At 33.9% G+C, this 27,612-nt stretch overlaps 1 protein-coding gene across 4 annotated transcripts; it reads left to right on the plus strand.

Annotated features, from left to right (window-relative positions):
- The first annotated feature begins 754 nt into the window (after positions 1-754).
- Positions 755-26,897, plus strand: DCUN1D5 (defective in cullin neddylation 1 domain containing 5). Of its 4 annotated transcripts, XM_027095670.1 has the most exons (8): positions 755-1,192; positions 3,204-3,295; positions 8,406-8,476; positions 8,888-8,979; positions 22,398-22,506; positions 22,590-22,694; positions 24,412-24,514; positions 26,326-26,897. In XM_027095670.1, the coding sequence occupies exons 1-8, from the start codon at positions 1,107-1,109 to the stop codon at positions 26,379-26,381; spliced, it is 714 nt and encodes a 237-aa protein (XP_026951471.1). In that variant the 5' UTR covers positions 755-1,106; the 3' UTR covers positions 26,382-26,897. The 4 variants fall into 4 exon arrangements, with proteins under 4 accessions (XP_026951471.1, XP_026951472.1, XP_026951473.1 ...); XM_027095671.1 differs by lacking the exon at positions 3,204-3,295 and having other exon boundaries at positions 765-1,192; XM_027095672.1 differs by lacking the exons at positions 3,204-3,295; positions 8,888-8,979 and having other exon boundaries at positions 1,163-1,192.
- Positions 26,898-27,612: the final 715 nt, after the last annotated feature.

The raw sequence follows: 27,612 nt of genomic DNA on the forward strand, positions 1-27,612 counted from the left end.
TTTCTAATAATTTGTTGTGGAATCTCGTCATTTTTCTTGTAGATCTTCTGACAGTCTAGATTTTGCTGATTGCACTGAGTTTTAACAGTTCTCTGTCCTCAACTTACAGATGCTATTTCTTTTTAGAGAATTGATCTTATTAAAAAAAATTTTTTTTTTGCCTCATGCACTTTTAATTGGGTTGGAGGATTACAGAATTCTAGAACAACATTCTTTTGATGCTAAGTAACAGGGAACTGCATAATCCCTTAGAATTGTCCTTCAAATTCCTCTTTACTAGGTCAGCGATCACCTACTGTCTCGGAAAGGTGAGCTCTGTGAAACAGAAATGGTGGAGCTAAGTTTTAATAAGAGAAAAAGTAATAAGCAGAGGTCAGGGACGGCGGAGAAGTGGGGATGGGTAAGTGGGAGGCTGATCGATGGCCCATAAAGAAACATGTATTTAAGGGGTGGGAAACAACGTTAGGTTACCGCACGGAAGAGATTAGAAGTGAAACCTGGCTTACTTTACCAGGTTATTTTTAACGCCAACTGCAGAGTATTAGTGGTTTCATAAGACCTTTTTGGGGGGTGACTTTCAGTATTAGCACAGGGTGGAAGCTTCGTGAGAAAGGTCTGGATACACTGGACAACCTAAGGTAGTCAAACGATCAATGTATTCCAATTTCCCCAACCGCGGAGTCCACACAGTGTAACCCAGCTGAGCGGAAGGTAGCGGGGACCCTCCAAAGCCACGCCCCTCCCAGCGTCCGTCTCTGCGCTTGCGTCACTTCCGGCCCTGGGCGATTCGCGTCCGGGTCGGAGTGAGCCTCTTGCTTTCCGAGTGTGTTACTGGTGGAGGTGCTACGCTGTCCGCGTTCTCTTCCCAGTGTGATCGAGCCGCAGTGCCTGCCGGCGAGGAGTATCCGCTGCCTCGAGCAGAGAAGGACGAGGAGGGGACCTGGGAGCGGGCAGCGGCCGGGCTGGGCCGCTCTGGGGCGGGCTGGCGACTCTGCTCCTTCGCTTGCTGCTGTCTCTGGGAACCGAGTGCCAGCACTGAGGAGTCTTCAGCTGACAGCAAGCCCCTTCCCCGGCTCCCCTGCCCGCCCTGCCGGGGAGGGCGGAAGATGCCGGTGAAGAAGAAGAGAAAATCTCCTGGGGTGGCAGCGGCAGTAGCGGAAGACGGAGGCCTCAAAAAGTGTAAAATCTCCAGGTACCACCTTACCCTACCCTTCAGTCTTACCTCCTCTGCTGCAGGGCTAGAGAAGAAGGAGGCGGGCCGGGTCTCCGGGGCTCGGGCTGGGGAGAGGTGAACCCCCTCTGATAAACCTAGGTGGGAGGCGCGGAACCGCGCGAGTCTGCGCTCGGCTCCACCTCATGTTCGGTTTGTGTGCTCTGGCGCCAGCGAAGGGACTCGGAGAGTCGCCTCACGTTGAGCCTACGTGCCAGGGAGGGTGGAGAAACAGGAATGCGTACGCAAATTGCCCTCTTTCCCGTTACCCCCTACTCCCTTAATCCCTTCCCCCTCCTTCCTTCCAGACCTAGAAGTGAGTACAGTCCGTGCAAGGGTCACTTCTAGAATTTCTTTGTAGAGTGTGAAGAAAGGAATAGAGCACGAGGAATTTTGATCTGACAACTGCCATGGGAATGGTAGAAAAAAAGCTCCTTATGCTGTAATTGCCCTCCAGATTTAGTATTTGGAGTGATCTAACCCGGACCATCCCAGTAGGAGCCCCATTTTCTGGAAGTATATAGCGCCTCCACCTGAGCCAAGTCCTTATGTGCGGAGTTGGAAAGGCCCTGCGTGCGTTTTGTTTTTCAGCCATCAGGATGCTGTTAGCTCTCAATATAAATATTAATAATTTGAGAGCTATTGTACTCTGTATCCTCTTGGAGAAAAAGAAAAGGCAGAGCTGTAGTTGTATAGCTCTTTGATCCCCTTGTAGCGTGTCATTAAGGCATTACAGCAACGTTGTATGCTGCAAAAAATCATTGCGATTTAGGTGTGAGAAGTGAGTTTTTAAAATTCCCTTTTCGGGTGTCTTGACTGTATTAGTGGTTGGCACTTAATGTAACAACTTAAGATGCCACCATTTAAAGTAGCCAGCATTATAAAGAAGAGATAATGATAGAACTATCCTTAAAGAGAGGTCTGCTTAAAATGTGAGGTAGGTGACTTCTTTAGTCTGCATTATCCTTTTTGTAATTGGTTGAATTTTTTTCCTCATTACTGTGTTTGGCAAAAGATCCCAAGGGTATTTCTTGGACTATTACTGTGAAAGATACTGCTGTTTTCTTATACCTCTTGATAACTCATACTAGAATTTGACATAGTTACTCCATTAGCTCATATTTTTTGAAACATGCAAATTAGTTTTTTGTCACATTAACTTGTAGTAATCTTAATTGTATAATGTATCAAAATTATTTAAATTAAGCACATTAAAACTGCTGAGCAGTCAGTATTATTAGAACTCAGGTGATACTTTGCTCTATCAACTTAAAATTTTAAATATGGCACCCTTATTTTGTATTACATTATTCAGTTGCATAAGTTATAGCATTCCTAAGTCATTGTGGTAGTGTGGAACCTTGAGAAAAGGTTCTCTGTTCATTAAATCCTCAAGGCTTTGGCCCAATTATTTGAACTGGTATTATCTGTTAGGGTTTTTTTTTTCTTTTTAATCTGTGGAATCTAATTATAGCCTTAACTCCTATATTATCTTTTGTCTTTAAAATATTGATTTAAGCTTGGTAGATGATAAATAAACAACTCTTAATATATAATATTATTCTGAAATATTGATTCACTGAGTATCAAAATATACTTTGTAAGATTTGTTTTCAAATTATACACATATGTAATTTCCATACAAATCAGCAGAAGAATCACTGTAAAGATTTATACCCAACTACCAGTCCTGGATTGAGACCATCAGGTTGAACTTCTGTGTGGTCTTTTGAAATCTGGGGGAAATAATTTTAGTGATATTTTTGGAATTTGATAGTGAGCAAAGTAGCATTTGGGTTTTGTTAGACAGAAATTTTTATATATAGATTACTGTTTCAAATTGCAAGTATTTAACAATTCCAATTTTTCCCTATAACACCAACTGTAAAAAAAAAAATACTTTGGTTTGAATTGAAGTAGTTCATATTGAACTTAGCTTTTCACTAACAGTTGAGACTTGTTAAAATTCTTAGGCATTTGTGTGTTTTCTAAGCTATTGCAGATCCCAACCCCCTGCTAGACTAATAAGTGGAGAGGAACATTTTTCAAGCAAGAAGTGCCTGGCTTGGTTTTATGAGTATGCAGGTAATGAAATTAATATAAGAAGATAACAGTCACATGCTTTAAAACGTTCTTTTGGTTTATTCATTTAACAAATTATTTATTGCAGGCCTGCTATGTGTTAGTCCTTTGTGCTGAGATCAGGGTCAAGACAGAGGATTATGGTTAGGCTAAGAATTTGTTGCCCTTTAAGGCTGATATTTCTTTAAATATATAATTCAGTATATGTTTAATGGGAGGAGTGAAACTCATTTACTGTTAGTAAAATTTGTAAACAGATTCACTTACTGGTTTACATCCATTGGCTACAGTAGAGTTGGTATTCTGGAAAACACAAAGTATGTAATAAAACATTTTATATTTGTTTTTCTTTTCAGTTTTCTTTTGAAATTTTTCTGAACCATAAACTGACATTTTCTGAAACTCTTGGGAGACATAGTAAAAGATTTAAAACTCAGGTATATCATTACATGACAGATTTACCCTTTAATATAATTGCTATTTATTTAGCCATTCATTTCTACTGGAGATGCAATAATAAACAGACTGATATTAGTACAGTGTACTATATGCTATATTAGGAAGATGCACTGTGAGAGTTCATAGGAGAAATGTATGATCCAGCCTTGGAAGTTTCAGGGAAAGCTTCTTCAGGAAACTAATTTAAACTACAGTAAATCCTGTAAGTGGTGAATGAAAAACTCTAGGACTAGGGTGAAACTGTAGTTCAGAGGTAAAAGTCAAAGCCTGGGATGAGGCCAACGAGTTAAGCAAATATATGAAAAAGAACACTTGTTTTCCATTTATTATTAACTTCTTCATAAGCATATATGAAAAGAAATTTTTTTCCCCTTAGAATGATTTAGTTCTTTTGGAATTATTGATTTTAAAGTTTTTTTTTGTTTTTTTTTTTTCTTTCCTCCCCTTTGTTTCATTTCTTTTACCTGCCTCCCTGGTTGGGTTTTTTGTTTTGTTTTGTTTTTCCCCTTTTATCACTATCATTCTCAGAGTGTTTGTTTAGAATAAAAGTGTATATGCAGTCATTGTCTTGTATTTATTGCTAATCAAGTTAAGGTCTCAAGAGTACTTCGAACTTAAGGTTAAGGTTTAGGCTAACTGTATGGAAAATAAGACCATTTTGGAGGACAGTAACTTCACTGTTGGGATCCACTGAGTGATCCCAAAAGTATAATTTAAAAATTGTTTAGTAACAGAACAGATTCTTTCTAGACCAGAAAAACTGCTATTACTGGCATCCCAAGACAACCACTAACCCAAATTAAATAGAGGGAATTCATTTTCTTTTGACCTCCATTTAAAATGTTGACCCAGTATTCAAAATGCCAGTTTTACCAGTAGGTATGATAATGATACAGAATCAAAAGGTCAGTTATCTTATTTTGCCTATAAAGGGTACTAGATACCATAAAATTAGTCAATTTTTTTTTTCTTTCATGCTTGCTTGTTTTACTTCTCGTAGGGACTTTCCTGGGTAGCATAATATTTGATTTAAACATTTATTTCCTATACAAGCATTTTTTAATGGCCAGCAAAATAATTGCTATCTTTATTACAGAAATTGTGCTAATTATATAATTCTCCTATGACCATTCTGTTAAGTAGGTGGTGTTATCCTTATTTTCTAGACGAGAAAACTGAGGCTTAGATTAAGTGATTTGCCCAAGATCGTACAGTGACAAGAATCTGGATTCAAAATCAGGTCATTCTGACCATAGAGCCTATGCTTTAACTACTACTGTCTTATTTTAAAATATGTACATGGCAGCTAGTTTTTCTTTTACAAAGAAAATATTAGTAAGTGTACTTTAGGTTAACTTATCTTCTGTCCTTCACTGAATGATGCATATTTATTGAGCACTTGTAGGTCAGGCACTGTGCTAAGTGCTGGGAATATAGTGGTAAACAAATTAGACAAGATCCCTGCCCTTGAGGGACTTGCCTTCCAGCAGGGAAGACAGACAGTAAATAAGTTAAGTAGGTAAGATAATTACAGATTGTGGGGGATTATAAAAGTAATAAATATGGTATGATTCAGGGATAGAAAGTAGAAAGTTGGGATGGACTTTCAAATAAGGTGAATAGGGAAGGTCTCTCTAGAGATTACTTTGGTCAGAGACCTAATTGATAAGGAGGTGCCAGTTGTTTGCCAAATAAACAGTAACTGGGATGTCCCTTTTTAAAATGGAGACAATAATTGTGCCTACTGAGATAATACATGTTAAGAAAGCACTTATCGCTGTACCTGGTTAAATATAGTCAGAACCCAATAAGTGTCAGCTATTATTAAAAGAGTAATAGTATTGCAGCATCAGATTTACTGGTTGTATATTTTCACAATACTGTTCCAAAATTAACGGTATAGTTCCTAGGTAGTTTATGTTGAAGGTACTGTGTCATTTCATTGAGCAGATTTTTTTTTTTTTTTCTCCTGAGCATCTGCTATGGCTGGCATTGTTTTAGACCCTGCAGGTATACCTGGGAACATTTCCTTATGGTTATTAAAACATCAGAAAATTGATTTTTTTTTAAGTTTTAAAAATGTTTTACCACAAATCTTATTTATATATTATAGGTCATGTGTGATAAGCCTGATGATTTTGCCCTTTCATAACACCTCTCATCTTGAGTGCTATTTACATCAGCAAGGATTCAGTAATACATTGGGCCTGTTACTGAACAAAAGCATAGAAGGTGAAAAGGCACTTTTAAGGTCTTATAAGGAATCAGAAAAAAGGTGGGATAGAATGCATGATCCTAATAAGTAACCAGCTGGTAGAGTGAACTAAATCATTTTCATAGATTCTTAAGTTGAGTGGAAGCCTATTTTGTGCCTGAAAAAGTCAGTTAAATTCCACTCCAGAGGTTTTACCCTGGGAGTAGTTTTATTGAAGAGTTTGTTTCAATAAGTGTAATTGATGTTATGCAATCTGGGGAAAAGAACATTAGTATAGACCTTGTTTTAGATTTAGATTTTTGCTATCATTATTTGCATTGCTTTGTGAAAGTCACTTTCACTTTGTGAAAGTTACAGAAGGGTCTTATATCTATCTTATATATCTCCATATAACATAATTTAACTTGATTCTTATCAAATTTTAATCACTAATCTCCCATTTTCTAGGGAGGCTATATTTTATGACAGTAACTGATATTTCTTGACATGACTTTCTCTTCTAACTACTAATGATGGCAGCTTTGAGGGCAAGTCTGCTTTCTTGTTGCATTAGAAAAGTGTAGAATATATTTCCATCATGCCTTAAGAAAAAAACTTTTCTTCCATTAAATTTTTTATCTGATTTTTACTTTCATCCAAACCACATATAAGGATTCATATTCAGTATTTTTTAACACCTTAATTGTATATGTGTGCTTTTAAAATTACATAATTAACACATTCTCATAAAAAACCCCTCCAAATATATATTAGGAAGTGAAAGTTTCCTGCAATTACCACCCCTTCACCTTTTAACACCTCACTGCATAACTAAGTGCAATGCTTATTTAAACTAGAAAATTTTTGAAAAGGTTTTGGTTTCAGACCATGTTGTGAACATCATCTTAGCAGCTTGGACCTTATCTGAGATAGTAAGAGTTTAACTGGTCACATATTGGATGGTCACATTCTTCTATGAAGAAAAACCATAGGACATTGGCTACATGTTGTGCTTGTGAACTAATGGTGGTGATATAAAATGCCACCTGAGCAGCCTTGGTCTAGTCTATGACTTACAAATCTGGAGTATTTTCAGTCCTTAAGAAAGGAAAACAAGTTTCTCTTAGCTACTTTAACAATAATATTTGAAGACTGTATTTTCTTTCAAAAACCAGGTGTGGTAAATATTTCTATCATATTTTATATTTTAAAATTTGTTTTACCTTCCTCATTATATTTCAGGTGTACAACATAATGATATATGTATATATCGCAAAATGATCACCACCTGTCACTACACATAGTCACAAATTTTGTTTTCTTGTGATGAGAGTTTTATGATTCACTCTCTTAGATACTTTCAAATACGCAAAACCGTATTATTAACTATAGTCATTCTGCTCTATGTTACATCCCCAGGACTTACTAAGTTTGGAAGTTTGTACCTTTTGACCAGCTTCACCCATTTTGCCCACCCCTGCCTCTGGCAACCACCAGTCTGTTCTCTGTATTTGAGTTTGGGGGAGAGGAAGGGGGTTGGTAGATTGCTTATACAAGTGAGCTCATATGGTGTTTGCCTTTCTCTGTCTGACTTGTTTCACTTAGCAAAATGCCCTCAAGGTCCATTCATGTTGTCACAAATTTGTTTTATCAAGTCAAAAAAGAGACCTAGCAATGATGTAATTACTATATGGGAATCTGATAACGTAAAAAATATGAGAATTGGTGTACTGACTTATATTTACTGTTACTAAGGAGAAAAATATAAGGAAAATGTACTTAATTTTTGGACTAATAATAGACATAGCTAATTGAGGGATTAAGCATTTATTTCTACATTAAGATGACATAATGCTTATGCTTTACTGTCTGTTTTAGGACCAAGGAAAATATCTCATTCTGGAATCTGAATGTTGTAATTTCCTTACATCATTATTTTCATAATGTATCTTAAAACTAGTAAATTTTATTTGGGTATATTTCAGAAGGTTAATGAATGACCTTCTGTTTTAGTAAGAAACAGATACTCTCCTTTGTTTACTGTCTTGAATTGTGGGTTGGTACTGGCACAGTCTAGTAGAATAAGAAGCTCAAACCTTCTTGTGCTTCTTTGTTAATGCATTGTGAAAAATTTTCTTCAGAGGAGGTTCTCAGTAAACGTATTTTTAATGGATAGGTTCAAGTTATTGTACAAGCTAGCGATTGATACTAACGTTGCTTTGTTTTCTGTTTCCTTAATTATATTTTATAATGTGGTTTTCAAAGAGTATTTCAAAATTAAAAAATTTTTAATCTGGTGACAAGTATTTATACTTTATCAAAGGTATGCCAAAATTCAAATTCAGTTATTCACAAAAAATGTTATGGTGTATTCATAGATGCCTTTAACACAGTGACTTATGTTTTATGTTGATATTAAATTATAACAATAAAATATATAAATTATTTTTGTCTTTGAAGGTCCTGATGAAGTTGTAGGGCCAGAAGGAATGGAAAAATTTTGTGAAGACATTGGTGTTGAACCTGAAAATGTATGTTTTATTTCTAAGTAAAATGGAATACAAGTGGGGTATAGCATATTCATAAATTTCTAAAAATTGGAACACTTTAATCTTATCAGAAGATTTTGTTTCTTCATGAATATTGTAGATTTTCATTTAGGTTTTTTTAAATGTATTTAAATTGGGCACGTGTTCTCTTTCTTGATACAAATGTCATTTGTAATAGAGTAAGAGAGATTCTACCTTCAGAAATTGTTAGAACTTTTTGCTTTTAAGAAATTGGCCCATCTAAATTTCTTTACAGTTAATAATTCCAGAGATTGTACTCTTTAATAGTTAAAGGATGGAAATAGTTGTATAAAAATGCTCTCCATGATAAATATAGACATGATTATCTCTATGCTGACTTTTCCCCTATCCTTTATGTTCTGTTCTTTCCAGATTATTATGTTAGTTTTAGCGTGGAAATTGGAGGCTGAAAGCATGGGATTTTTTACCAAGGAAGAATGGTTAAAGGGGATGACTTCATTACAGTAAGAAATTTTTTTAAAAAACAAATTTGATGGCCTATTTGAAGATCTTAATTGATATTTTGTGCTTCGTAGTTTTTTGGGAGTAAGGTTTCACCTTAAATTAATCAAATTGGTTTGATCTAGAACAATCAGTTTAGGATTGACAAAATTTATATTATGGTCTTTGGCAAAATGAACTGTTACTCCAGTTTTCATATTCCCTAAGAAAGAACCTAAGAACAGTTCTATTAAAACTCATTGACTCTCTTGATGGGTGAATTAGAGATTCATGATCAAAGTTATTTACTCACGGGATGTTTGAGTGATAAGGGATTTCCTTCTCAGAATGTAGAATTCTACTACATGAGGAGTTTGTTCCTGGGCAGTCCTAAGCTCTGGGGCCTCCTCTCTCTTCAGTTTTACACTTGACTTAAAAAAGAAATTTGATATATAAAAAAAAGAATGTCTGTATGTGTATAACTGAGTCACTTTGCTGTACAGCAGAGATTGGCACAACATTGTAAATCAACTCTACTTCAATGCAAAAAAATTTAAAAAAAAGAAATTTGAAGAGAGTTACATGATACTTTTATTATTTCTTTTTTGCCAAATGAATCTCATGAATACAAAAGTAGAAATATTGTTTGGCTCCTGTGCAACCGTTAGCCATTTTATAGTTGTATACTTTCAGTTTAGGATGCTGCCTTGGGACGCTTTTATAAGTTATAAAATTGCTTCTTTATAAAAATAATTTGATTTTGGCTTTTCAGAGTAAAGTGTGCTTAGTTTCAGAGTCAGTAATTGTGTATTAATTTTATATTATGTCATGTTCCTGATGTTCATGCAGGAAGTTATTAATAGTCAACATTCTAAAATAGTTAGAGCAAGCATAAATTTATAATATTTTTGAGCCCCAAACTGGAGGTTAATTAGCCATGTGATTTCCTGTTGTGATTATGCTTTTATTAACACACTTAACTGTTCTTTACTCCTTGTTTGCCTATCCTTAAATTTCAAAATACTTGGTTATTTTTTTTAAGTGTATTTGTTCATATGAAACTTAAATATTTATATTTGGATTTTCAGTGTCTAATGTTTTGTAATTCTCCTTTTTAACCAGTATTAACATTTAGATATTTTGTGTGTGTGTGTATGTGTGTGTTTGTGTATATATATAAATATATATGTGTGTGTATGTATACACATACACATATGTATATGTATATATATTTGTTTAATGTAAAAATCTTTGCTCATATGAACCAAATCATAGTTCCTAGAATAGAACATAAAATCAACCCTCTCACTTTTATTACTTATAAGTGAGATGAGGAGTCTGAGACTCAGAGAGGTGAAGAAAATTTTTGCCAGAGTTTACATAGTTCTTAGTGGCAGAGCTAGGACGTAGAATTTAAATTTCCTGAATACCAGTCTACCATACTGTACTTCCTATTGCATCATCCCTTTATGTATATTCCTTTGTTACATTCTTTATAAAATAGACGGCCATTATTAACTTTTAAAATCATAGTATTTATAACCAAGACTGCCATTCATCTAGGTGTCATGACATGTCAAATTAAAATGTTGATTCTGAAATTCTCTGGGCTGTTTCTCACCATTCAATTAGCTTTATAGAGAAAGACAAAATATATAAGATTATGCAAAGAATATAAACTAATTTCATGTAGCTCAGTCTGTTTTATTAAAATTTATATCAGTTGTTGCATGGCTTGTCAATTGTAAGACATTTTATTTGGCATTACAACTGCTTTATGTACTATTCCTACTGCTTTTTTTGTCTATTGCTTTTTAAAATATCTCAGCTAACAATTGTTTGTGTATTTTTAAACCAAAAGTTTCTAATTATTTATGTTTTTGAATTACTTGATATAATATAAAGAGCCTCTGTATAACAGAAATATGTAAACACAAAGTGTTTCTAGTATTTACTTGTGAATAATTAGCATATAGCCTTGGGTATATGCTAGGGAAATTGATGAACCCATGAACATGTTGTTTATTAGCGTATCTTTCCAATAGGAAGTTCACAGGCTTTACAAAATAAAAGCAATATTTAGGACTTAAAATTGACCCAGAGGTTTCTGTTTCATTCATTTATTATCCCCTGCCCATCTGCTTAGAACTCTATAGTGTAGATCTTTAAAGCTACTAAAATTAGGCAAGCACTCTTGACTGGGAAAATGTTATTTTTTTTTTTTTACCCCCAATGATCTAGATTGCTTTGTTGAAGTACAGAGTATCTTCTCTTAATTGGCTTAATCTTATTACTCCCTGAATCTTCTTGTAAAGAACTTGCTAGGAATAAAATAGTTTAAAATGTAAACCAATAGAGACAAAAGAATCTATAAAACTTGTTTTTTTAAAAATGTATAGTTGTCTAGTATACTTGGTTTTATATAATCATTATAAAATGTAAAATTTCACAGACTTGATTCCTTTTATAGATTTTTCATATTTTTAGGATTTAATTTAATCTGGACATAGTTATTTGATGGTTCCTAAATCATCTTAATGTAGTTATCAATTATTTCAAATTAATGAATTTTAACACGTAGAAAACTTTAAGTAGAGCTCTGCTAAAGAATAGAAACAGTCTGGTAGTTAAAATGTATATTATGGTCAAGAATAGGGGACTGTCATAATCATGGTTAATTATAATCTGTAACTGTATAATGCTTAACAGTTTTCAGAATACTTTTTTTTTTTACATTTATTTATTTTAAAGCTGTTACTCATACAGACTTTCCACAACTGAATTGTCCTTCTCTTTTGTGTGAAAGAATTTATGGGTATGAATTTGTATATAATTGGACTAGAATGGCCATTTTTTTAAGTTTCGGGGATGTAATTGCCGTATCCTTTCCAGATACTTTCCTCTATTTCATTTTCATCATTGTTTAATAATAATCAAATTTCCCTTCAAGTCAGATTTAATTTAGGAGATATTTAAACACCTATTTTATCTAAAGTACTGTGCCACTTACTGATGATCACAATGAGGCATGGGACACAACTCTGTCCCTTAGTTACATTTCATTAGGGCGGGAAAGGCATTACTGCAGCCATACTGTAACCATAGGCATACTGTAACCATAAATCCAGGTGGGATGGGACAAGTACTAGAGTAAAATTACCAAATACTATGAAAGCACAGCTGCTAAAGAGGTTAATTCCAGCTGAGTAGACGGGAAAGTCTTTACTGTAGGTGTGGCATTTGAACTGGACCTTGAAGAATGATTAGGATTTTGATGGTTGAGGGTATAGGAAAATGTTGTTTCAAGAAGAAATTGTGAGCAGAACCTTGAGAAAAGAAAACATATGTCTAGTTTGCTAGAATCAAAAGGTACATAAAGAAAATTGACAGAGTAGTTTTAAACTCCAGATAGTTGGGATAATGGCTACATTATGCAGGGCTTTGACTAATATGTTGAGAGAGTTCAAACCATATGTTTTAGCTTGGGAAGCCATCAGAGATTTTTGAGCATAGGAATCATCAAAGATTTTGGGGATAGTTTTCAATAGAGGAGGTTTTTTTTTTTTTAGGTCATAGACTCTTTTGAGAACCTTAGAAAATCTGTGGACCTTATCCCCATTAAGATGCACATCTGTAGAGGCAAGATTCCAAGGATACTTGAAAATTTTATTCTGGCATACCTTACTGGAGCGGATAACTTTTCTCATATCTACTAGCTGAAAGTTTGTTGTTGGAGCATCTACCATGCTGTTAGAGAAAATTGTGGGCATATATCTTTGACAAGAGTATACTTGATTATGATAATGAAAAAAAGAGCCAAGAGGATAGCATCTGACAAGAATGGTAGTAACTAAGCTGTCTGCCAGTAGACTACAAGTTGTACACCTTCTGATCTCCATATTGAGCATTGTACTTTGAAGATTATAGGCTTAACTGGCTTCACTTTCTTTAGGAGAGAGGAATGGGGAACATTTATACAATTTTTTTGGTGGGAGTGGAAGAGTTGAATAGATTGGATACTGTGGTGTCTGTTGTGTATGACTATCATTCACTTAGCATTTTGGGCCCAAGTACTAATTGCCATTGGCATTCTTCCCCTTTGCTCTCCCCCAGAGTCATCAAAACAATTTCAAAATGCCCCCGCTCCACATTTCCAAATACCCCCCAGAGATGGATTAATTGTATGGTTCAGATTGATACACCTGATTCAGAGAAAGTTCTAGTCTATGGCCGTACCACTCTCAATGCGCCCAATCTCATCAGAGAAAGTTCTAAATCCATAACTTGGTGAATAAAATTCTTCCTGTTATACATCAGTGTGTCATGGCATTCTTACTGACTTAATGATTAAGGAAGATAACCTCACTTAGATCTAATATATAAATGAAAATTTTTTCTCATTTTAAAGGTCTTAAGTGAAGCAGAAATTCAGAAGCCTCTCTTGTTAATCAGATGTTTAACAATACTCAAGAAATTAATTCCTAAGCCTTTATGTTGAAATTTAAACCCATTTCACTGATTCTAACAGCAGTGACCTTGGAGATTGCTGTCATATTGTGCCAGTGTTCCCTAAAATCTGTGTGGTTTTATTTGATTGTTATTTTAAAAAGTGCTATTCTTACTTTCCATGCTACACTAGTTAAGTATGCATTTCTTTTTAGTTCAGGGGAAATAGTCTTTCTAAACTTGCCAAGTTAGGAGGTGTCAACATTATTAACTCTTGTGAGTCTATTTTGGGGCTAGATTAACTATAAGAATCGTGTTTAACTGCTTGGGCATGATTACTGGTTTTGCTGGGTCTGGTCACGGTCTTTATGATGTTGGTAATAGATACGGAAGTTCGTGCTCTTATTTTTTTCACTCTTCTCCAAGAAGAAAACATTAATTGTCAGTTCTATTAAATTATTTCTCAACTGAAAGATGTAGATAAGCGATTATAATGATAAGAAATAGTTTGGAGCGAGCCACCAATGTGAAGATGATTTTTCAGCCATTTGCCTCAAAAGGAGCCTGTCAAGCTAAGAACTGTGCTACGCATTTACTACCTGATTCTCATTTAATCTTACGGTTGTCTCTTACTGTTTTTGTGGTTTTAAAATGGGAAACAGATCGGTAAAGGTTAAGTAACTTGCCTAAAGCCACATGACTGGAAAGTGGAGAAATTGGAATTTTAACTGGTCTGTATTTGACTTGAAACTTCATTCTTTATCTCTGTCTTAAGCTTGTTGAGATCATATACTAAGTAATATTGTCACTCTATGTACCTATGGAATGTAAAATATTTGGGAAGGATTGTAATCTCTTGGATTCTTATCTCCTTGAGAGACTTGTCAGTCACTACTTATACACTTTACAATTTTGTTTGAACTACAGTTTTCCACTAACCTTTCCCCAGGTAGGAATTTTGAAACTTCTTGTAATTAAATTAATATATCATCTACTTTGTGGTTTATTATTTAACATAATCTTGTTAAATAATACTTTTATTTAACAAATAATTTTGGAGTGCTTCTATATGCCAGGCCCCATGTTAATATGCCACGAGGATGATTTTCAAACTCTGGTGGTAGTGAGAGATAACTTTTGAAAGTAGGGAGGTATCCTTTAACTTGTTTGCCTTCCTGAATCGCAAGTCTGTTAAGATTCTGCATGAGATTTTGTGTGAAAATGTGAGTCACATCACTAAAAAAAATGTGAAAAGCACTGCTTCAGGAAGCTACAAAGATTTACAGAAAATGAGGCCCCTACCTAAAATAGATCATGATGGGGAAGGGAGTACATGTAACTAGCTACTTTAGTACTAGTACCTTCTGAACATTTTCAGTTGATAACTGGAGATATTGAAGACTTCATTTCCTAATTTTCAGACAGCTTAATAGTAGCATATAATCTGAGAATTTGTTTCTTTTGTGTAGTCTTCTAGTAGAAGTTAACTGCATTTTCAACTTTCATTAAAACTTTTTCATATAATGAAGAATTTTTGTACTAATAGAAGCCATTTATTGAAATAGTAAGTAATAAATTTCTAATAAATGATAAGAATAAATTTTTCTTGTTTCTGCATGAAACATTTTGTGCACTCATACATATGCAAGGAACTAGGCCCCAGACAAATTAGATGATTAACTTATCCAAATTTTGATTTTTGTTTCTGGCAGTTATGGCATCCTAAATGTGCAAACAAACCATTTCCCATATTAAACAGTTAAATGTCGGATAAATTATTAAAGCATCTTTTAAAAAAACACACCTGGACTTGAATGTAAATTAAGGAAAATAATCAGAGGCCAGAATTTATAAGAGATGGTGATTCCATAGGGATCTACGGAGCTGGCATTTACCCTGAGGATACCTACCTATTCTTAGTCACCTAGGATCTTGCCGTTTATCTGTGCATGTTGGGAACTGGAGACAAATTGCAACGAGAATCAGATCAAAACCTCCTATATTTAGTCATTGAGGCCAAACCTACCCAATAGATGGAGACTTGATTGCTTGGGCTTGGTTCTGCATATACAGTTGGAGGCAGAGGGCTTCTGGTTGAGAGAATTCCTAATTAAAAGCTCTTTGTGGGGAGTTCCCCAGTGGCCTAATGGTTAGGATTCCGGTCTTTCACTGCTGTGGCCCGGGTTCAGTCCCTGGTGGTGAACTGAGAACCCACAAGCCGCATGGCACGGCTCTTCGTCAGATTTAGGCACAATCCAGAAACGTATTTTGGAATTGTCCCAGGTAATCAGTACTCCCATGTGTTTCATGGAAGCAATTCTTCTGTACAGGAAAGCATTTTAAACAGAAGCCTCAATTTCTGCAGAAAAAATTTCAGTGATCATTAACAATCAGAAATCACTAAACAAGTTGTGAAACAGATCTTAAACTTTAAAATAAGACTTTAAGGCTAGTATTTTGAATAATTATAGTCTCAGTATAAAATAACTACATTTAATGTGTTTTAAAAGAAAAAAGAGGAATGGTCTCAGATGATCAGATTTCAGATAATTACATTTCTAAAAGTGAAATATATAAAAGATTTAAAACTCAATAGGTGAGCTGCAAAGGAGATAGATGTAAATAAAATAGGAATCAGTGACCTACAATATCTGAGGAAAATAGGAAAGAGGTTAAGAGCTATAGTGGATAAATTTTTTTTTTTACTGTTAAGTTTTGAGAGTTTTCTCTATATTCTAGATTTAATTCCTTCATTGAATATGTGGTTTGCAAATATTTTCTCCCCCTCTGTAGCTTGTGTTTTCATTCTCTTCAAAGGAATTCTGCAGAGCAAAAGTTTTAAATTTTGATGATGTCCAGTTTATCAGTTTTTCCTTTTTATGTGTTTTTGGTGTCAAGTCTTAAGAATTCTTTGCCTAGCTCTAGATCCCGAGAATTTTTTCTTACATTTTTTCTAGAAGGTTTATATTTTTACATTTTACTTTTAAATCAGTAATCCATTTTGAGTTGATTTCTTTAAAAAGTATGAGACTTAGATTTTGGTTTATTTCTTTACCTGTGGATGTCCACTTGCACCAGTACCATTTGTTGAAAAATCTCTTTCTCCTATTGAATTGCTTTACACTTCTGTCAAAAATCATTTGGGCATATTTGTGTGGTCTTTTTCTAGGTTCTCTGTTCTGTTGATCTTCTTCCACTACCACACAGTGTGGATTACTTTAGCTACATACTAAGTCTTGAAGTCAGGTAGACTGATTTCATCTTTTTTCAAATTTTTTTTAAGCTACTACAGTTTCTTTGCTTTTCCAAAAATTTTAGAATAATCTTCTATATTTACAAAAAATCTTACTGAGGTTCTTGTTAAACTGAATGTGAATTTCAGAATAATTACATCTTTACTTTTTTGACTCTTTCAATTGGTGGAAGATAGGTGTGTCTCCATTTATTTAAGTGTTTGGTTTCTTTCATCAGTCTTGTGTCAAACATATGTCCTGTACATGTTTTGTAAGAATTAAACCTAAATATTTCATCTTTATTTTGACCACTGTAAGTAGTATTGTATGTTTAATTTTAGCATCCACATGCTCATTATTAATATATAGAAATATAATTGATTTTTGTATGTCCTGTGACCTTGCTGAACTCACTTATTCTAAGATTCTTTTGTGTGTATTCCTTGTGTTTTCCACAGACAGTCATGTCATATGATTATGACATGAAATAGGGACAGTTTTATTTTTTTTTCTGGTCTGTATGCCCTTTATTTCCTTCCTTGAAATATTGCATTGGCTAGAACTTCTGTGTTGAATAAGTGTGGTGAGTGCAGACATCCTTTTTTGGCTCCCCATGGTGAGGTAAACACGTCAGTCTTTCACCATTAAGTACTTTTTCTGGTAGGTTGTTTGTAGGTGCTCTTTATCAAGTTGAGGGAGTTCTCCTCTATTTCTGTTTTTCTGTGAGTTTTAACATGAATAGATATTATATATTTTAAATATTTTTTCTGCGTTAAATCATATAATCATGTAATTTTTCTTTTTTTAGCCTACGAATGTGATTACATTGATTTTTGAGTACTGAATCAATCTTGCATACCTGTAATAAATCCCACTTGATCATGGTTTATAATTATTTTTATATACTTCTTAATTCTACTTGCTAATATTTTATTATGGCTTCATGAGGGATATTGGCCTGTAATTTTATTTTCTTTCTTTTTCTTATTTATTGAGGTACAATTGACATATATAACATTATATTAGTTTCAGGTGTATAACGTAATGATTCAGTATTTGTATATATTGCAAAATGATCACCACAATAAGGCTAGTTAACATCCATCAGTATACATAGCTATAAATTTTTTTTTTCTTGTGATGATTTTTTTTAAATACTATCTTTTTCTGGTTTTGCTGTTAAGGTGATACTGGCTTTATAAAATGAATTGGGAAGTTTTTCCTTATAGTTTATGTTTTGAAGGAGGCTGTAGAATTGGTCTTCAAAGATTGGTGGAATTCTCCAGTGAAACCACCTGAACCTGTAGATGTCTTTTATAGATGTTTTTAACTTTTGAATTCAATTTATTAATAATTTAATAGTTACATACTCAAATAGTTAAAATTTTGAGTGTTGTATTTTTTTTTCTTTTTAAGGAATTGGTCCATTTCATCTTAAGTTGTCAAATTTATATCCTTTTGATATCTGCAGGTCTGTAATGATATCGTTTGTTTCATCCCTGATGTTGGTAATCTTTGTCTTCTCTTTTTTCTTTGTCATTCTTGCTAGAGACTTGTCAATTTTATTGATCTTTTCCAAAGAATCACATCTTTGTTTCATTGATTTTTTTCTCTAGAAAAGATTCCAAAGGTAGGAGCTTAGATTATTGATTGAGACTTTTTCTCTTTTCTGATGTTTGTATTTAGTGCTGTAAATTTCCCTGTCAGCACTGCTTTGTGTCTCACAAAATTTGACATGTTTTTTCATTTTCATTCAGTTCAGTATATTTTTTGGTTTCCGCTGAGACTTGCTCTCACCCATGGATTATTTAGGAGTTGGCTGTTTAGTTTCTAAGTGTTATTTCTAGTTGGGTTTCATTGTGGTCAGAGGACATATTCTGTGTGATTTCAATTCTTTTATATCTGTCAAGGTTTGTTTATGGCTCAGGATTGAAAAGAATAAGTATTTTGTTGCCATTAAATAGAATGTTCTATTAATGTCAATTAGATCCTGTTGATTGATGGTGCTGTTGAATGCTTCTATATGTCTACTGATGTTCTGTGTAGTTGTTCTCTCAATTGCTGAGAGAGAGGTGTGGAAATCTGTAACTGTAATTGTGAATTTGTTTATTTCCCCTTTCAGTTCTATAAGTTTTTGTCTCATATTTTGCAGCTCCATTGTCTGGTGCATACATTTAGGATTGTTATGTCTTGGTGGATTGACCTTTTGTCATTATGTAATGTTCCTCTCTATTCTGTTAATTTCTTTGCTCTGAAGTCTACATTAGCTGATATTAGTGTAGCCACCCCTCTTTTCTTTTGGTTGTTTCTACAATATATCTTTTTCCATTCTTTTACTTTCAATCTGCCTGTATTATGTTTGAAGTCAGTTTCTTCTAAATAGCAGAGTTAGGTTTTTTTTTTTTTTTTACCTACTCTGTCAATCTCTCTCTTATAATTGTTATATTTAGGCTACTTATATTTAATTTAATTATTGATATATTAGGGTTTAAGTCTGCCCTGTATTTTATAATTCAAAAAGTTCCATTTGGTTCTTTTATATATTTCTTTCCTTAGACTTTGTATTTCTTTGCTGGTAGTGTCTATCTTTTCATTTGTTTTAATTTGTTCATGATTGCTTTTTGAAGCATTTTTATAATAGCTGCTTTAAAATCTGTGTCAAGTAATTCTAAACATCTCTATCATTTCAGTGTTTGCATCTATTGATTGTCTTTTTCCTTTCTATTTGAGATCTTGGTTTTGCTGTGGCAAGCAATTATTTTTTCTTCTCTATTGAAACCTGTAAGATTTGAGTATTACATTATGAAACTCTGGATCTTATTTAAGCCTTCTGTTTTAGCTAGCTTCCTCTCATACCACTTAAGCAGGAAAAGTGAGGGCCACTACCTTATTACTTCCAGCCTATAGAAATCAAAGTTCCTCACTCTGCATCTGTTGACATCCGAGCAGGGAAGTCCTCATTACTGTTAGCAGACATGAGAGTTTTAGGTCCCACTAGGCCTCCAATGATACTTTCTTGTTCCCCAAAAAGTCTCTACTGACACTACTAGGGTGGTGGCCTTGTTCCTGCAGTGATGGTGAAAGCCCTGACTCTTTATAAATCCTCCTCTGACACTACCTCAGGTCAGAGGAGGATTGGCTGCTTTTTACTAACTGGTGGGAGTGGAATTTCATGTTCCCCATGTGGTTTCCACTACTGACACTGCAGAATTTGAGAGGGCAAACTCCTTATACTCTGGTGAGGGTAGACCATTCAGGTCCCCATTCAGTCTTTGCTGGCGTTACTGGGGTTTGAGCCAGTTTTTTCTTTGGTGTTTGACAGGAGAAGAGTGTTTCTTTCTAATGTTTTCTGTCTTGTTAGGCTGCTTACTTTTGACTAGTGGGAGAGCAGGCTTTTTGTTTGTTTGTTTTGTTTGTTTGTTTGTCTGCCCTCATTGGCATTTCCGTTTTTCTGACTCCTTCATCTCCAAGTCTGCGATAGACAAGGCAAAAAGAAAACCCAGGGAACATACTACTGTATTGTTTCTCAGATTCTTTCAGAGTCTTCTTATGTTTGTTTTATATATAATGTCTAGGGCTTTTAGTTGAATTAGCAGGAGAGATAGGGAAGAGAACATTTACTTCATCTTCCTAAAAGTAGAAGTTATTTCTTGTATCTATTTTTTTAAAAAGCAAACCTTCTGCCCTCCTTCACTATTCCACTTTAGAGCTCTTTTCTCTGCTCCATTTTAGAACCAGACTCTTTGAAAGCAGTTGTCTATGCTTATTTTCTCCAGTTTCTCTCTTCTCGATCTTTCTTTTAAACCTATTCTAGCAAAACTTTTATCCCTGCGACTCCTCTGAAACCACTCTTGTTAAGGCTTCATTTACAAGTGAATAATCAAATCAATAATACTTACAAAACTGTGGCTGAAGCTAAAATTGTACTTAGAGGGAGGTCTATAGTGTTAAATGTTATATTAAAAGAGAAGAAAAGCCTGAAACCAAATGAACTGGTATCTAATTTAAGAAGTTAGAAAAAGGATTAACCCAAAGAAAGCAGAAGAGATAAAAAGATGTCCAGACCTTACTAAAATAGAAAAAAGATACAATTGAGAGAATTAAATTATGGCAAGGTGATTAAGAAAAGCAAAGAAAAGGCAAAAATCTATAAATATAATAATCATATTAGAAAATATTATAAATATTTTAATTGGCATATTTAAATAAAATTATATATGAAATAAATGATCAGAAAAGTGTATAAATGACCAAAACTGATTCAAAAAGACATAGAAAATCTGAATGGTCTGATAGCCATTTAAAATGCTGATTTAGTAATTAAAAGGTTTTCCTTCCCTCAATGAAAAGGCCCAGGTGGATTTTCAGTTGCTGAGTTTGGACAAATCCTAATTCCAGTGTTCAGTAAACTTTTTCAGAAAACAGAAGAAAGGGTACTATTTCTCTTTTTTTGTTGTTTTTGAAGCTTATGGTATAAGCTTGTTATAGAACTACAAAAGAGAGTGTGAAAGAATAAAATTTACAAGCCAGTCTCACTTATGAACATAGCAAGATATCTAGCAGTGTATAAAATAGGTAACATGACCAAGTTTGGCTTATTCTAAGAATGCAAGAGTTAAGTAACACTAGACATTTACACCTTAATAAAACAATAAGTTACTACACATCACAATTTTGATTTAGAATAGTGAAAGTCTTGGTTAAAGCTGAGAATGCTAGGTGTCTACGTCATGAGTACTAAAATTCAGTATTGAGTGGAATACAGTTGGTCACAGTAGATGGTACAACTAATTTGATCGGAGGGAGTCATGATCTCAGAGAGCGCAAACTGTGAGTTAGGTTTTGATGAGTAATATTTTGTCAAAATGTTAGAAGGAACAGCATATCAAGTAGATAAAATAATGTGTGCTAAAGCATAGCTGTGACATTTGGGAATAGTAAGTGAAATTATAACTAGAGCACAGTTATATTTTAAGGATATTGGGCCCTGGCAGGAGATGAGACTGGAGATTTGTGCCAATTGTGAAAGGCTTTGTCTGCCTTGCTTCTTCCTAAGTAGGGGAATATATCAACCCAGGGGGAGTCAGAAAGCCAGTAAATATTTTTGGACATTCCATCTCTTTAGCTTCTTATACTTCATGTCTAGTCTTTAGAAATAACACGTATTACTTGTTTGCATTCTTTTGTATATGTGCCTTATGTGAAGTTAGGTGCTATCACTGATTTACTTTGATTTTTTGTTTACTAAAAATGTAGGAATCTGAGTTTATGACTGAATCACTAATGTATTTCCTCTGAGTTATATACTAAACTTGTAAAAGCAATCATGGCTAATCTCTTTCACCAAGCTGGTGCCTAAGAACTTCCCAGTGAAATTTGTATCAGACGCCTGATTAATTTTATTTGTTCTGTCATCTTAACTTTATTTGTGGTAAAAGCACATTTTAGTACATCTCTTTTTATCAAATATTTGTGATTTTATTCGAGTTTTTGATGGAGTTGTGTTTTTTTTTAAAGAAAAGTTATTGGAGTGAACTTTCATTGATTGCCAGATTTTCTTTTATCATCTTTCCTTTTTGTATTGCATTGGTAGATACAAGGCAATAGTTTGTTATTCTAAATTTGTGAATCAGAGAATTTTAAACCTAAATTAACTTCATAAATGTGCTCAGTTTTTTCTTTAATGCATTCCTTCTAACCCCTAAAGATGCTTTTATTTAATTTTCTTAATTATGTAATATGTTTGATTTTTTTAATTTAAGGTGTGACTGCACAGAAAAGTTACAGAACAAATTTGACTTTTTGCGCTCACAGTTGAATGATATTTCTTCATTTAAGAATATCTACAGATATGCCTTTGATTTTGCAAGGGTAGGTGGAATTTCCATGTTTTCAATTTTAATATTTTTTTAATCTTGAAACCACACTTAGGGAAACTTTTACCTTTATTTTAGGATAAAGATCAGAGAAGCCTTGATATTGATACAGCTAAGTCTATGTTAGCTCTTCTCCTTGGGAGGACATGGCCACTGTTTTCAGTATTTTACCAGTACCTGGAGGTATGTATGTGTTTTTATTTTTAAAATAATATTTTAAAACTTAAGCTGATTGAAAATATTCCTTTAATTGAAGAAAAACAAGTAGATTTTTTAATACTGTGCTTTTTAAAAATTCTGCTTAAGTGTTTGAAAATTTGTTAAAATGTGTATGTATCCGCTGTCATTTTTAGACATGAGTTCATGTTCATTAACATATTCTGTACATAAGTTCATTTTTATTCCCTGCCTTGCAACCCCCCACAAAAAAAAAAGATAAAAAAGAAACCTTCAGAAAATATATTTTAGCACAGACATCCTTCATGTAAAATTAGTTTCTTGGGATTTTTGCAGGAGAGAATATATGCTAGTGCACAAATCTCAAGCTTTCTAAATCAGGTTTCTCTCTGTTATACAGGGTATTAGGCTGAAAAAATCAATATAAGAGAACCAATTTTAGTATTAAAACGTAGGTTCAATGTAAAGAATTAGAATAAACTTTATGTACACAAATATGAGGATGTACTTAAATATAGTGATTACTGAGAAATGTATGCTGAATTTATGAAGAAAGTATTCTTTTAGGTTTATCATAGCACCTTCTGTATGTGGTGGTTTGAAGAAGATACTGTCCTTTTTTTCATTGCTTTCTTTAGTTTCCTATCTGTTTTTGTGCTTCTTTCTATTTTATTTTGTTTATTTCATTTTATTTCATTTCATTTTTTTGTATACTTCTCACTTCTCACTGTTTCTTGAATACAGATGCTTTTTCTTCGAAAATAATTTCTCATAAAGCTGGTTGTTTATCATAACAAGTTCCCCAGATTAGCTTCGTTTAAAACTTGTGATAATAGACAGTGGTATAAGAAGGTCTTATGTGAATGGGTTTGTGCACACTTAAATCTTTAAGCCTAATAAAGTAGATTGGTTGATGGATGTTATCAATCTTCCTCATATTAGTAGTTTTGGGGCAACGATAAGTATAACTCTGTAAAAATATTCCCCTCTAAAAGGAGCTGAGAGAAGTAAATATTTTCAAATGCTTGTTATGTGGAGGGTGTTTGACATACATTATCTTTTTAAATCTTTATAACACCATTTTGAATTATGTTTTATCTCAACTTAGCCAATGAATAACTTTCCCAAGGTCACTCAGGTAGCAGAAGTGAGATTTGAACCCAAGTCTGTACCCTTTCCATTGCCTCCAAAGATGCCAACTTCAAAATGTGCTAAACAGTAAATCTTACGTAAAGAAATGATTTAGTGAGAAGCAGTAGGAGGGAATTTACTGTGTTGGGAAACATTGTATAGCTTGATCTCATTGGTGATTACACAAGCATATACATTGGTAAAAGTTTATTGAGTTTTACCCTTACTATTAGCGCCCTTGACACTCATGTTATTCCTCAAGAATGAAAGAAGGGGACTTCCCTGGCAGTCTAGCGGATAAGATCCATGCTTCCACTGCAGGGGTTGGATCCCTAGTGGGGGAACTAAGATCCCGCATGCCGTGCCCCGCCTCCCCCAAAAATTAAAGAATGAAAGAAAAAGGGAAAAATAAATTTGATGAAGTTGACATCTAAGTGACCCTGAGGATTCTCTTAGAAACACAAATAATTAAAAGAGGAATAAATGTTTTAGGAAAGACTAAATCACAAAAAGGTTATAACTGTGTTTATTGAAGTCAAGTCCTAATAAATAGTGCTTGTTCTGTAATCCAAAAATTATATCATTTCTACAGCAATCAAAGTATCGCGTTATGAACAAAGATCAGTGGTACAATGTGTTAGAATTCAGCAGAACAGTCCATGCCGATCTTAGTAACTATGATGAAGATGGTGCTTGTAAGTATAATGTTTTCCTATGAAAGTAAAATTCTTAAAACTATTAAATGAGAACGTGGATTTGTGTAGCATTACCATAAAGGATTTAAACTTCCTAACAATTTCTTATTTAATTGTGTGAGAAGTGTGGAGGAGGCAGGTGTAGAAGGTACAGAACTTAGATTGAGCAACATTATAAAATCTGTGCTGGTAAATGAAATATTTTCGGTTACTTGGTAGCTAAATTTAGAATATAATTTCTGCAGCTGGAAGCTAAAATTCTGCTTTATTCCTGCCTTTCCTGGCATTTTCCTGTGAAAGAAAAGTAAAGTCATGATCTTAAAAATAGGAAAGCAAAACCTCAGCTACAATAGCAGAAGCTTTAAAATTAATATCATAATAGCCATTCACAATATGGCAAATGATGTCAAAGTAACTTCCCTCAGGAATTATTGAGTAAACAGGAAATGAAATATTTACAATTTTTTAATCCTTCAAATTAAAACATCTGTCCATCCCCTTCAGTGGAAAATCGAGAATGCCATAAAATAGAACTTTGAAGTAATGATAAATTATTTAGATAAGCCAAACGAATTCTCACGATAAATTTTTTATTTCCCACCATCAGTTTGGTTGCATATGTTGTTTTAACGTTGTGAAGGGTTACATAGAAAAGATACATTCCTATAAATGTAAACTGAAATTATGGACTTATTTTTGTGACACTGAAGAAACAAAATACTGAAGAAGGGATAACTTTATTTCTTTCTATATATATTGTGTCTTCCCCCTACAAAATAGTATAAAATTTAATATTTTTAGAAATAATACCTTACAGCAGTAAACTGGCAGCCCAAGGACTATGTCTGGCCTGCAAATGTGTATTTTCATGTGCATTTGAGTCAACATTATAACTGAGACATTTTGTATAAAAATAAAAGCTTCTGGATTTGCTTAAAAAGTTAGAAAATCTGACAAAACTGTTCCTGTGTTCTTTTATAGGAATTAGGCTGGAACCAAGTAGTGGCTTATGTTGGACTTGCATTCTGGTGTGTTGGTCCACAGTATGCCAACAACTAGGTTGCTTTTCAGTTGCCATTTATTATTATGCTGGTCTGCTGTTTTTCTTACAGTAGAGAAATATGTCTATCGAAAGCAAGAGGAAAAGTGAGACCACCAGAGGGTTGTGTGCTTTAAGAAGAATAGGGCAAGCATATTTCTTTGTGGCAATGAGTTTCCTACATTTACAAAAAATAAACAGTGAGCTTATTTAAACTACCTATCTGACTTTTGTAAGTAAATGAATTTGAACCCCCTGCGTTATAAAAATATCTTTTACAATAGTTCTTAAGTCAGGTATTTGTTAGGTACTTGCTTTGTGTTCAGATTTATACTAGGTCCTATTACTGAAACAATATATAAGTCTCTAATATGGCCACACCTTCAATAAACTGTTACAAACTTCTTGCTGAGGTAACAGAAATAGTACGTTAAACACTTTTCAGATTGTTTAATAATTAAATGGCAGAAAGCTGTGGGCAGTTAGAAAAAGAGAGAGGTTAATAATGACTTAGTATTGGAGAGTTCATGAAACAAATCTTGAGAAGCAGGTTTCTACAAATATCTATTGTGGAAAGTCCCTTACGTCAAAAGAAAAAAGAAAAAAGGCTAAGAAAGCACTCATTAAGTAGAATAGGGAGGCTGAAAGGAAACCACCTGGAGAAGGGAAGGGTCAGTTCCCTATCATCACCACAGAGTTTGTGGGGAGTTTGTTTTATAGTTGGAGAGATGTGTTCCCTGAACTCTAATAACATTGCTCCTTTTATTTCTAGGGCCTGTTCTTCTTGATGAATTTGTCGAGTGGCAGAAAGTTCGTCAGACGTCATAGCAAGAACTATTGTGAAGAAAATGCAAACCTTTAGATCCTTACGTGTGTACAAGCTAATGAGACGAGGAAAAAAAAGAAAAAACCAAAGGGGTGCATTTTGACTCATATGAAAGACTTCTCATAGTACTTTTTTTTCCTTTTTTTTAAAGGAAGTTTTCTTGTTACATGTTATGGGCATTGAGCCACACCTCTTCCGAGACTGAATATTGAAGTTTTTGTTTTGAGTTATGTTTATAACATTTATTTCAGAACAATAAAGATTCAGATTTGTGACAAAGGCCTTAAAGTGAAGATGTCCCTTGAGTGTCAGAGTGGTATTTATTTTTGTAAATTTTAATTCTTGAATTTTAGAGGTCTGTCATACCGGGAGTTTGTGGAATTTTAAAGATTTTAAACAATCTTAATATTTGGCAGTGTAGTCTGCTGATGGTATAGCTCATTATATTCATTTCTGCACAATTAGAAAGAATATTTATTGGCCTTGACTTCTGGGGTATGATTTTCTGATGCAGCTAATAAAATACATTTCTGGATATTGGAAGTGCTCCAGCTTTCAGCTGTGGTTTTCTGTGAAAGCTGCCAACATATTGTGCACATACTCTATCTGCACAGTTTAGAATTGGAAAGATTATGTCTAGTTATTTTTTTTTCCTAACCATTAAATAGTATTGTCAATAAGCATAAATCAGCATTGCATGTATATTCTTAATGTGAATTTTAAGTTTTCTGTATTCTATAAGTTTAAAAATTTCATTTATATTTGAAAGAGCAAGGTTCATATATTAATGGTTTCAAAATCAGACAGCCTTATGAGAGAAATTAAGACTAGTATTGAAGCTGTGTCATCATCATTATTGTTGTTGTTAGTGGCATATATATATGATCTTTTTTAACTGTCATTTTGTGATTTGGGGAGTTTTGTTGAGGGCACCCCTCCTCCATCTCTTTTTTGGTCATAAGGGAACCTTAGCTCTGATGTTGTGGACTTAGTTAAAATATATATTGGAAAAAATATATAATAGAATAAGGACTTATGGGAGAACTCTGGGTGTAATTGTGCCCAACTCAAGGGTGCCATTTACATTGGTACAATTACATTGCTAATTATCATATTTCTGACTTGGCAATAAAGTATCTTGAGGACAGGACAGCCTTTTTTCTAATTCACACGAAAGGCATCTTTTGGACTAGCAGCAGGGCTGTTTGTACATTCCTTTTCAAACCATCCAAT

The sequence above is a fragment of the Aethalodelphis obliquidens genome, unplaced genomic scaffold, assembly GCF_003676395.1.
Source record: "Aethalodelphis obliquidens isolate GAN/ISIS:26980383/991018 unplaced genomic scaffold, ASM367639v1 scaffold93, whole genome shotgun sequence".
Lineage (NCBI taxonomy): Eukaryota > Metazoa > Chordata > Mammalia > Artiodactyla > Delphinidae > Aethalodelphis > Aethalodelphis obliquidens.

Coding starts and splice junctions, on each gene's coding strand:
- DCUN1D5 (XM_027095670.1), top strand. CDS start 1,107: ATGCCGGTGAAGAAGAAGAGAAAATCTCCTGGGGTGGCAGCGGCAGTA. Junction 3,296..8,405: donor TTGGTTTTATGAGTATGCAG/GTAATGAAATTA, acceptor TTGTCTTTGAAG/GTCCTGATGAAGTTGTAGGG. Junction 24,515..26,325: donor CTATGATGAAGATGGTGCTT/GTAAGTATAATG, acceptor TTTTATTTCTAG/GGCCTGTTCTTCTTGATGAA.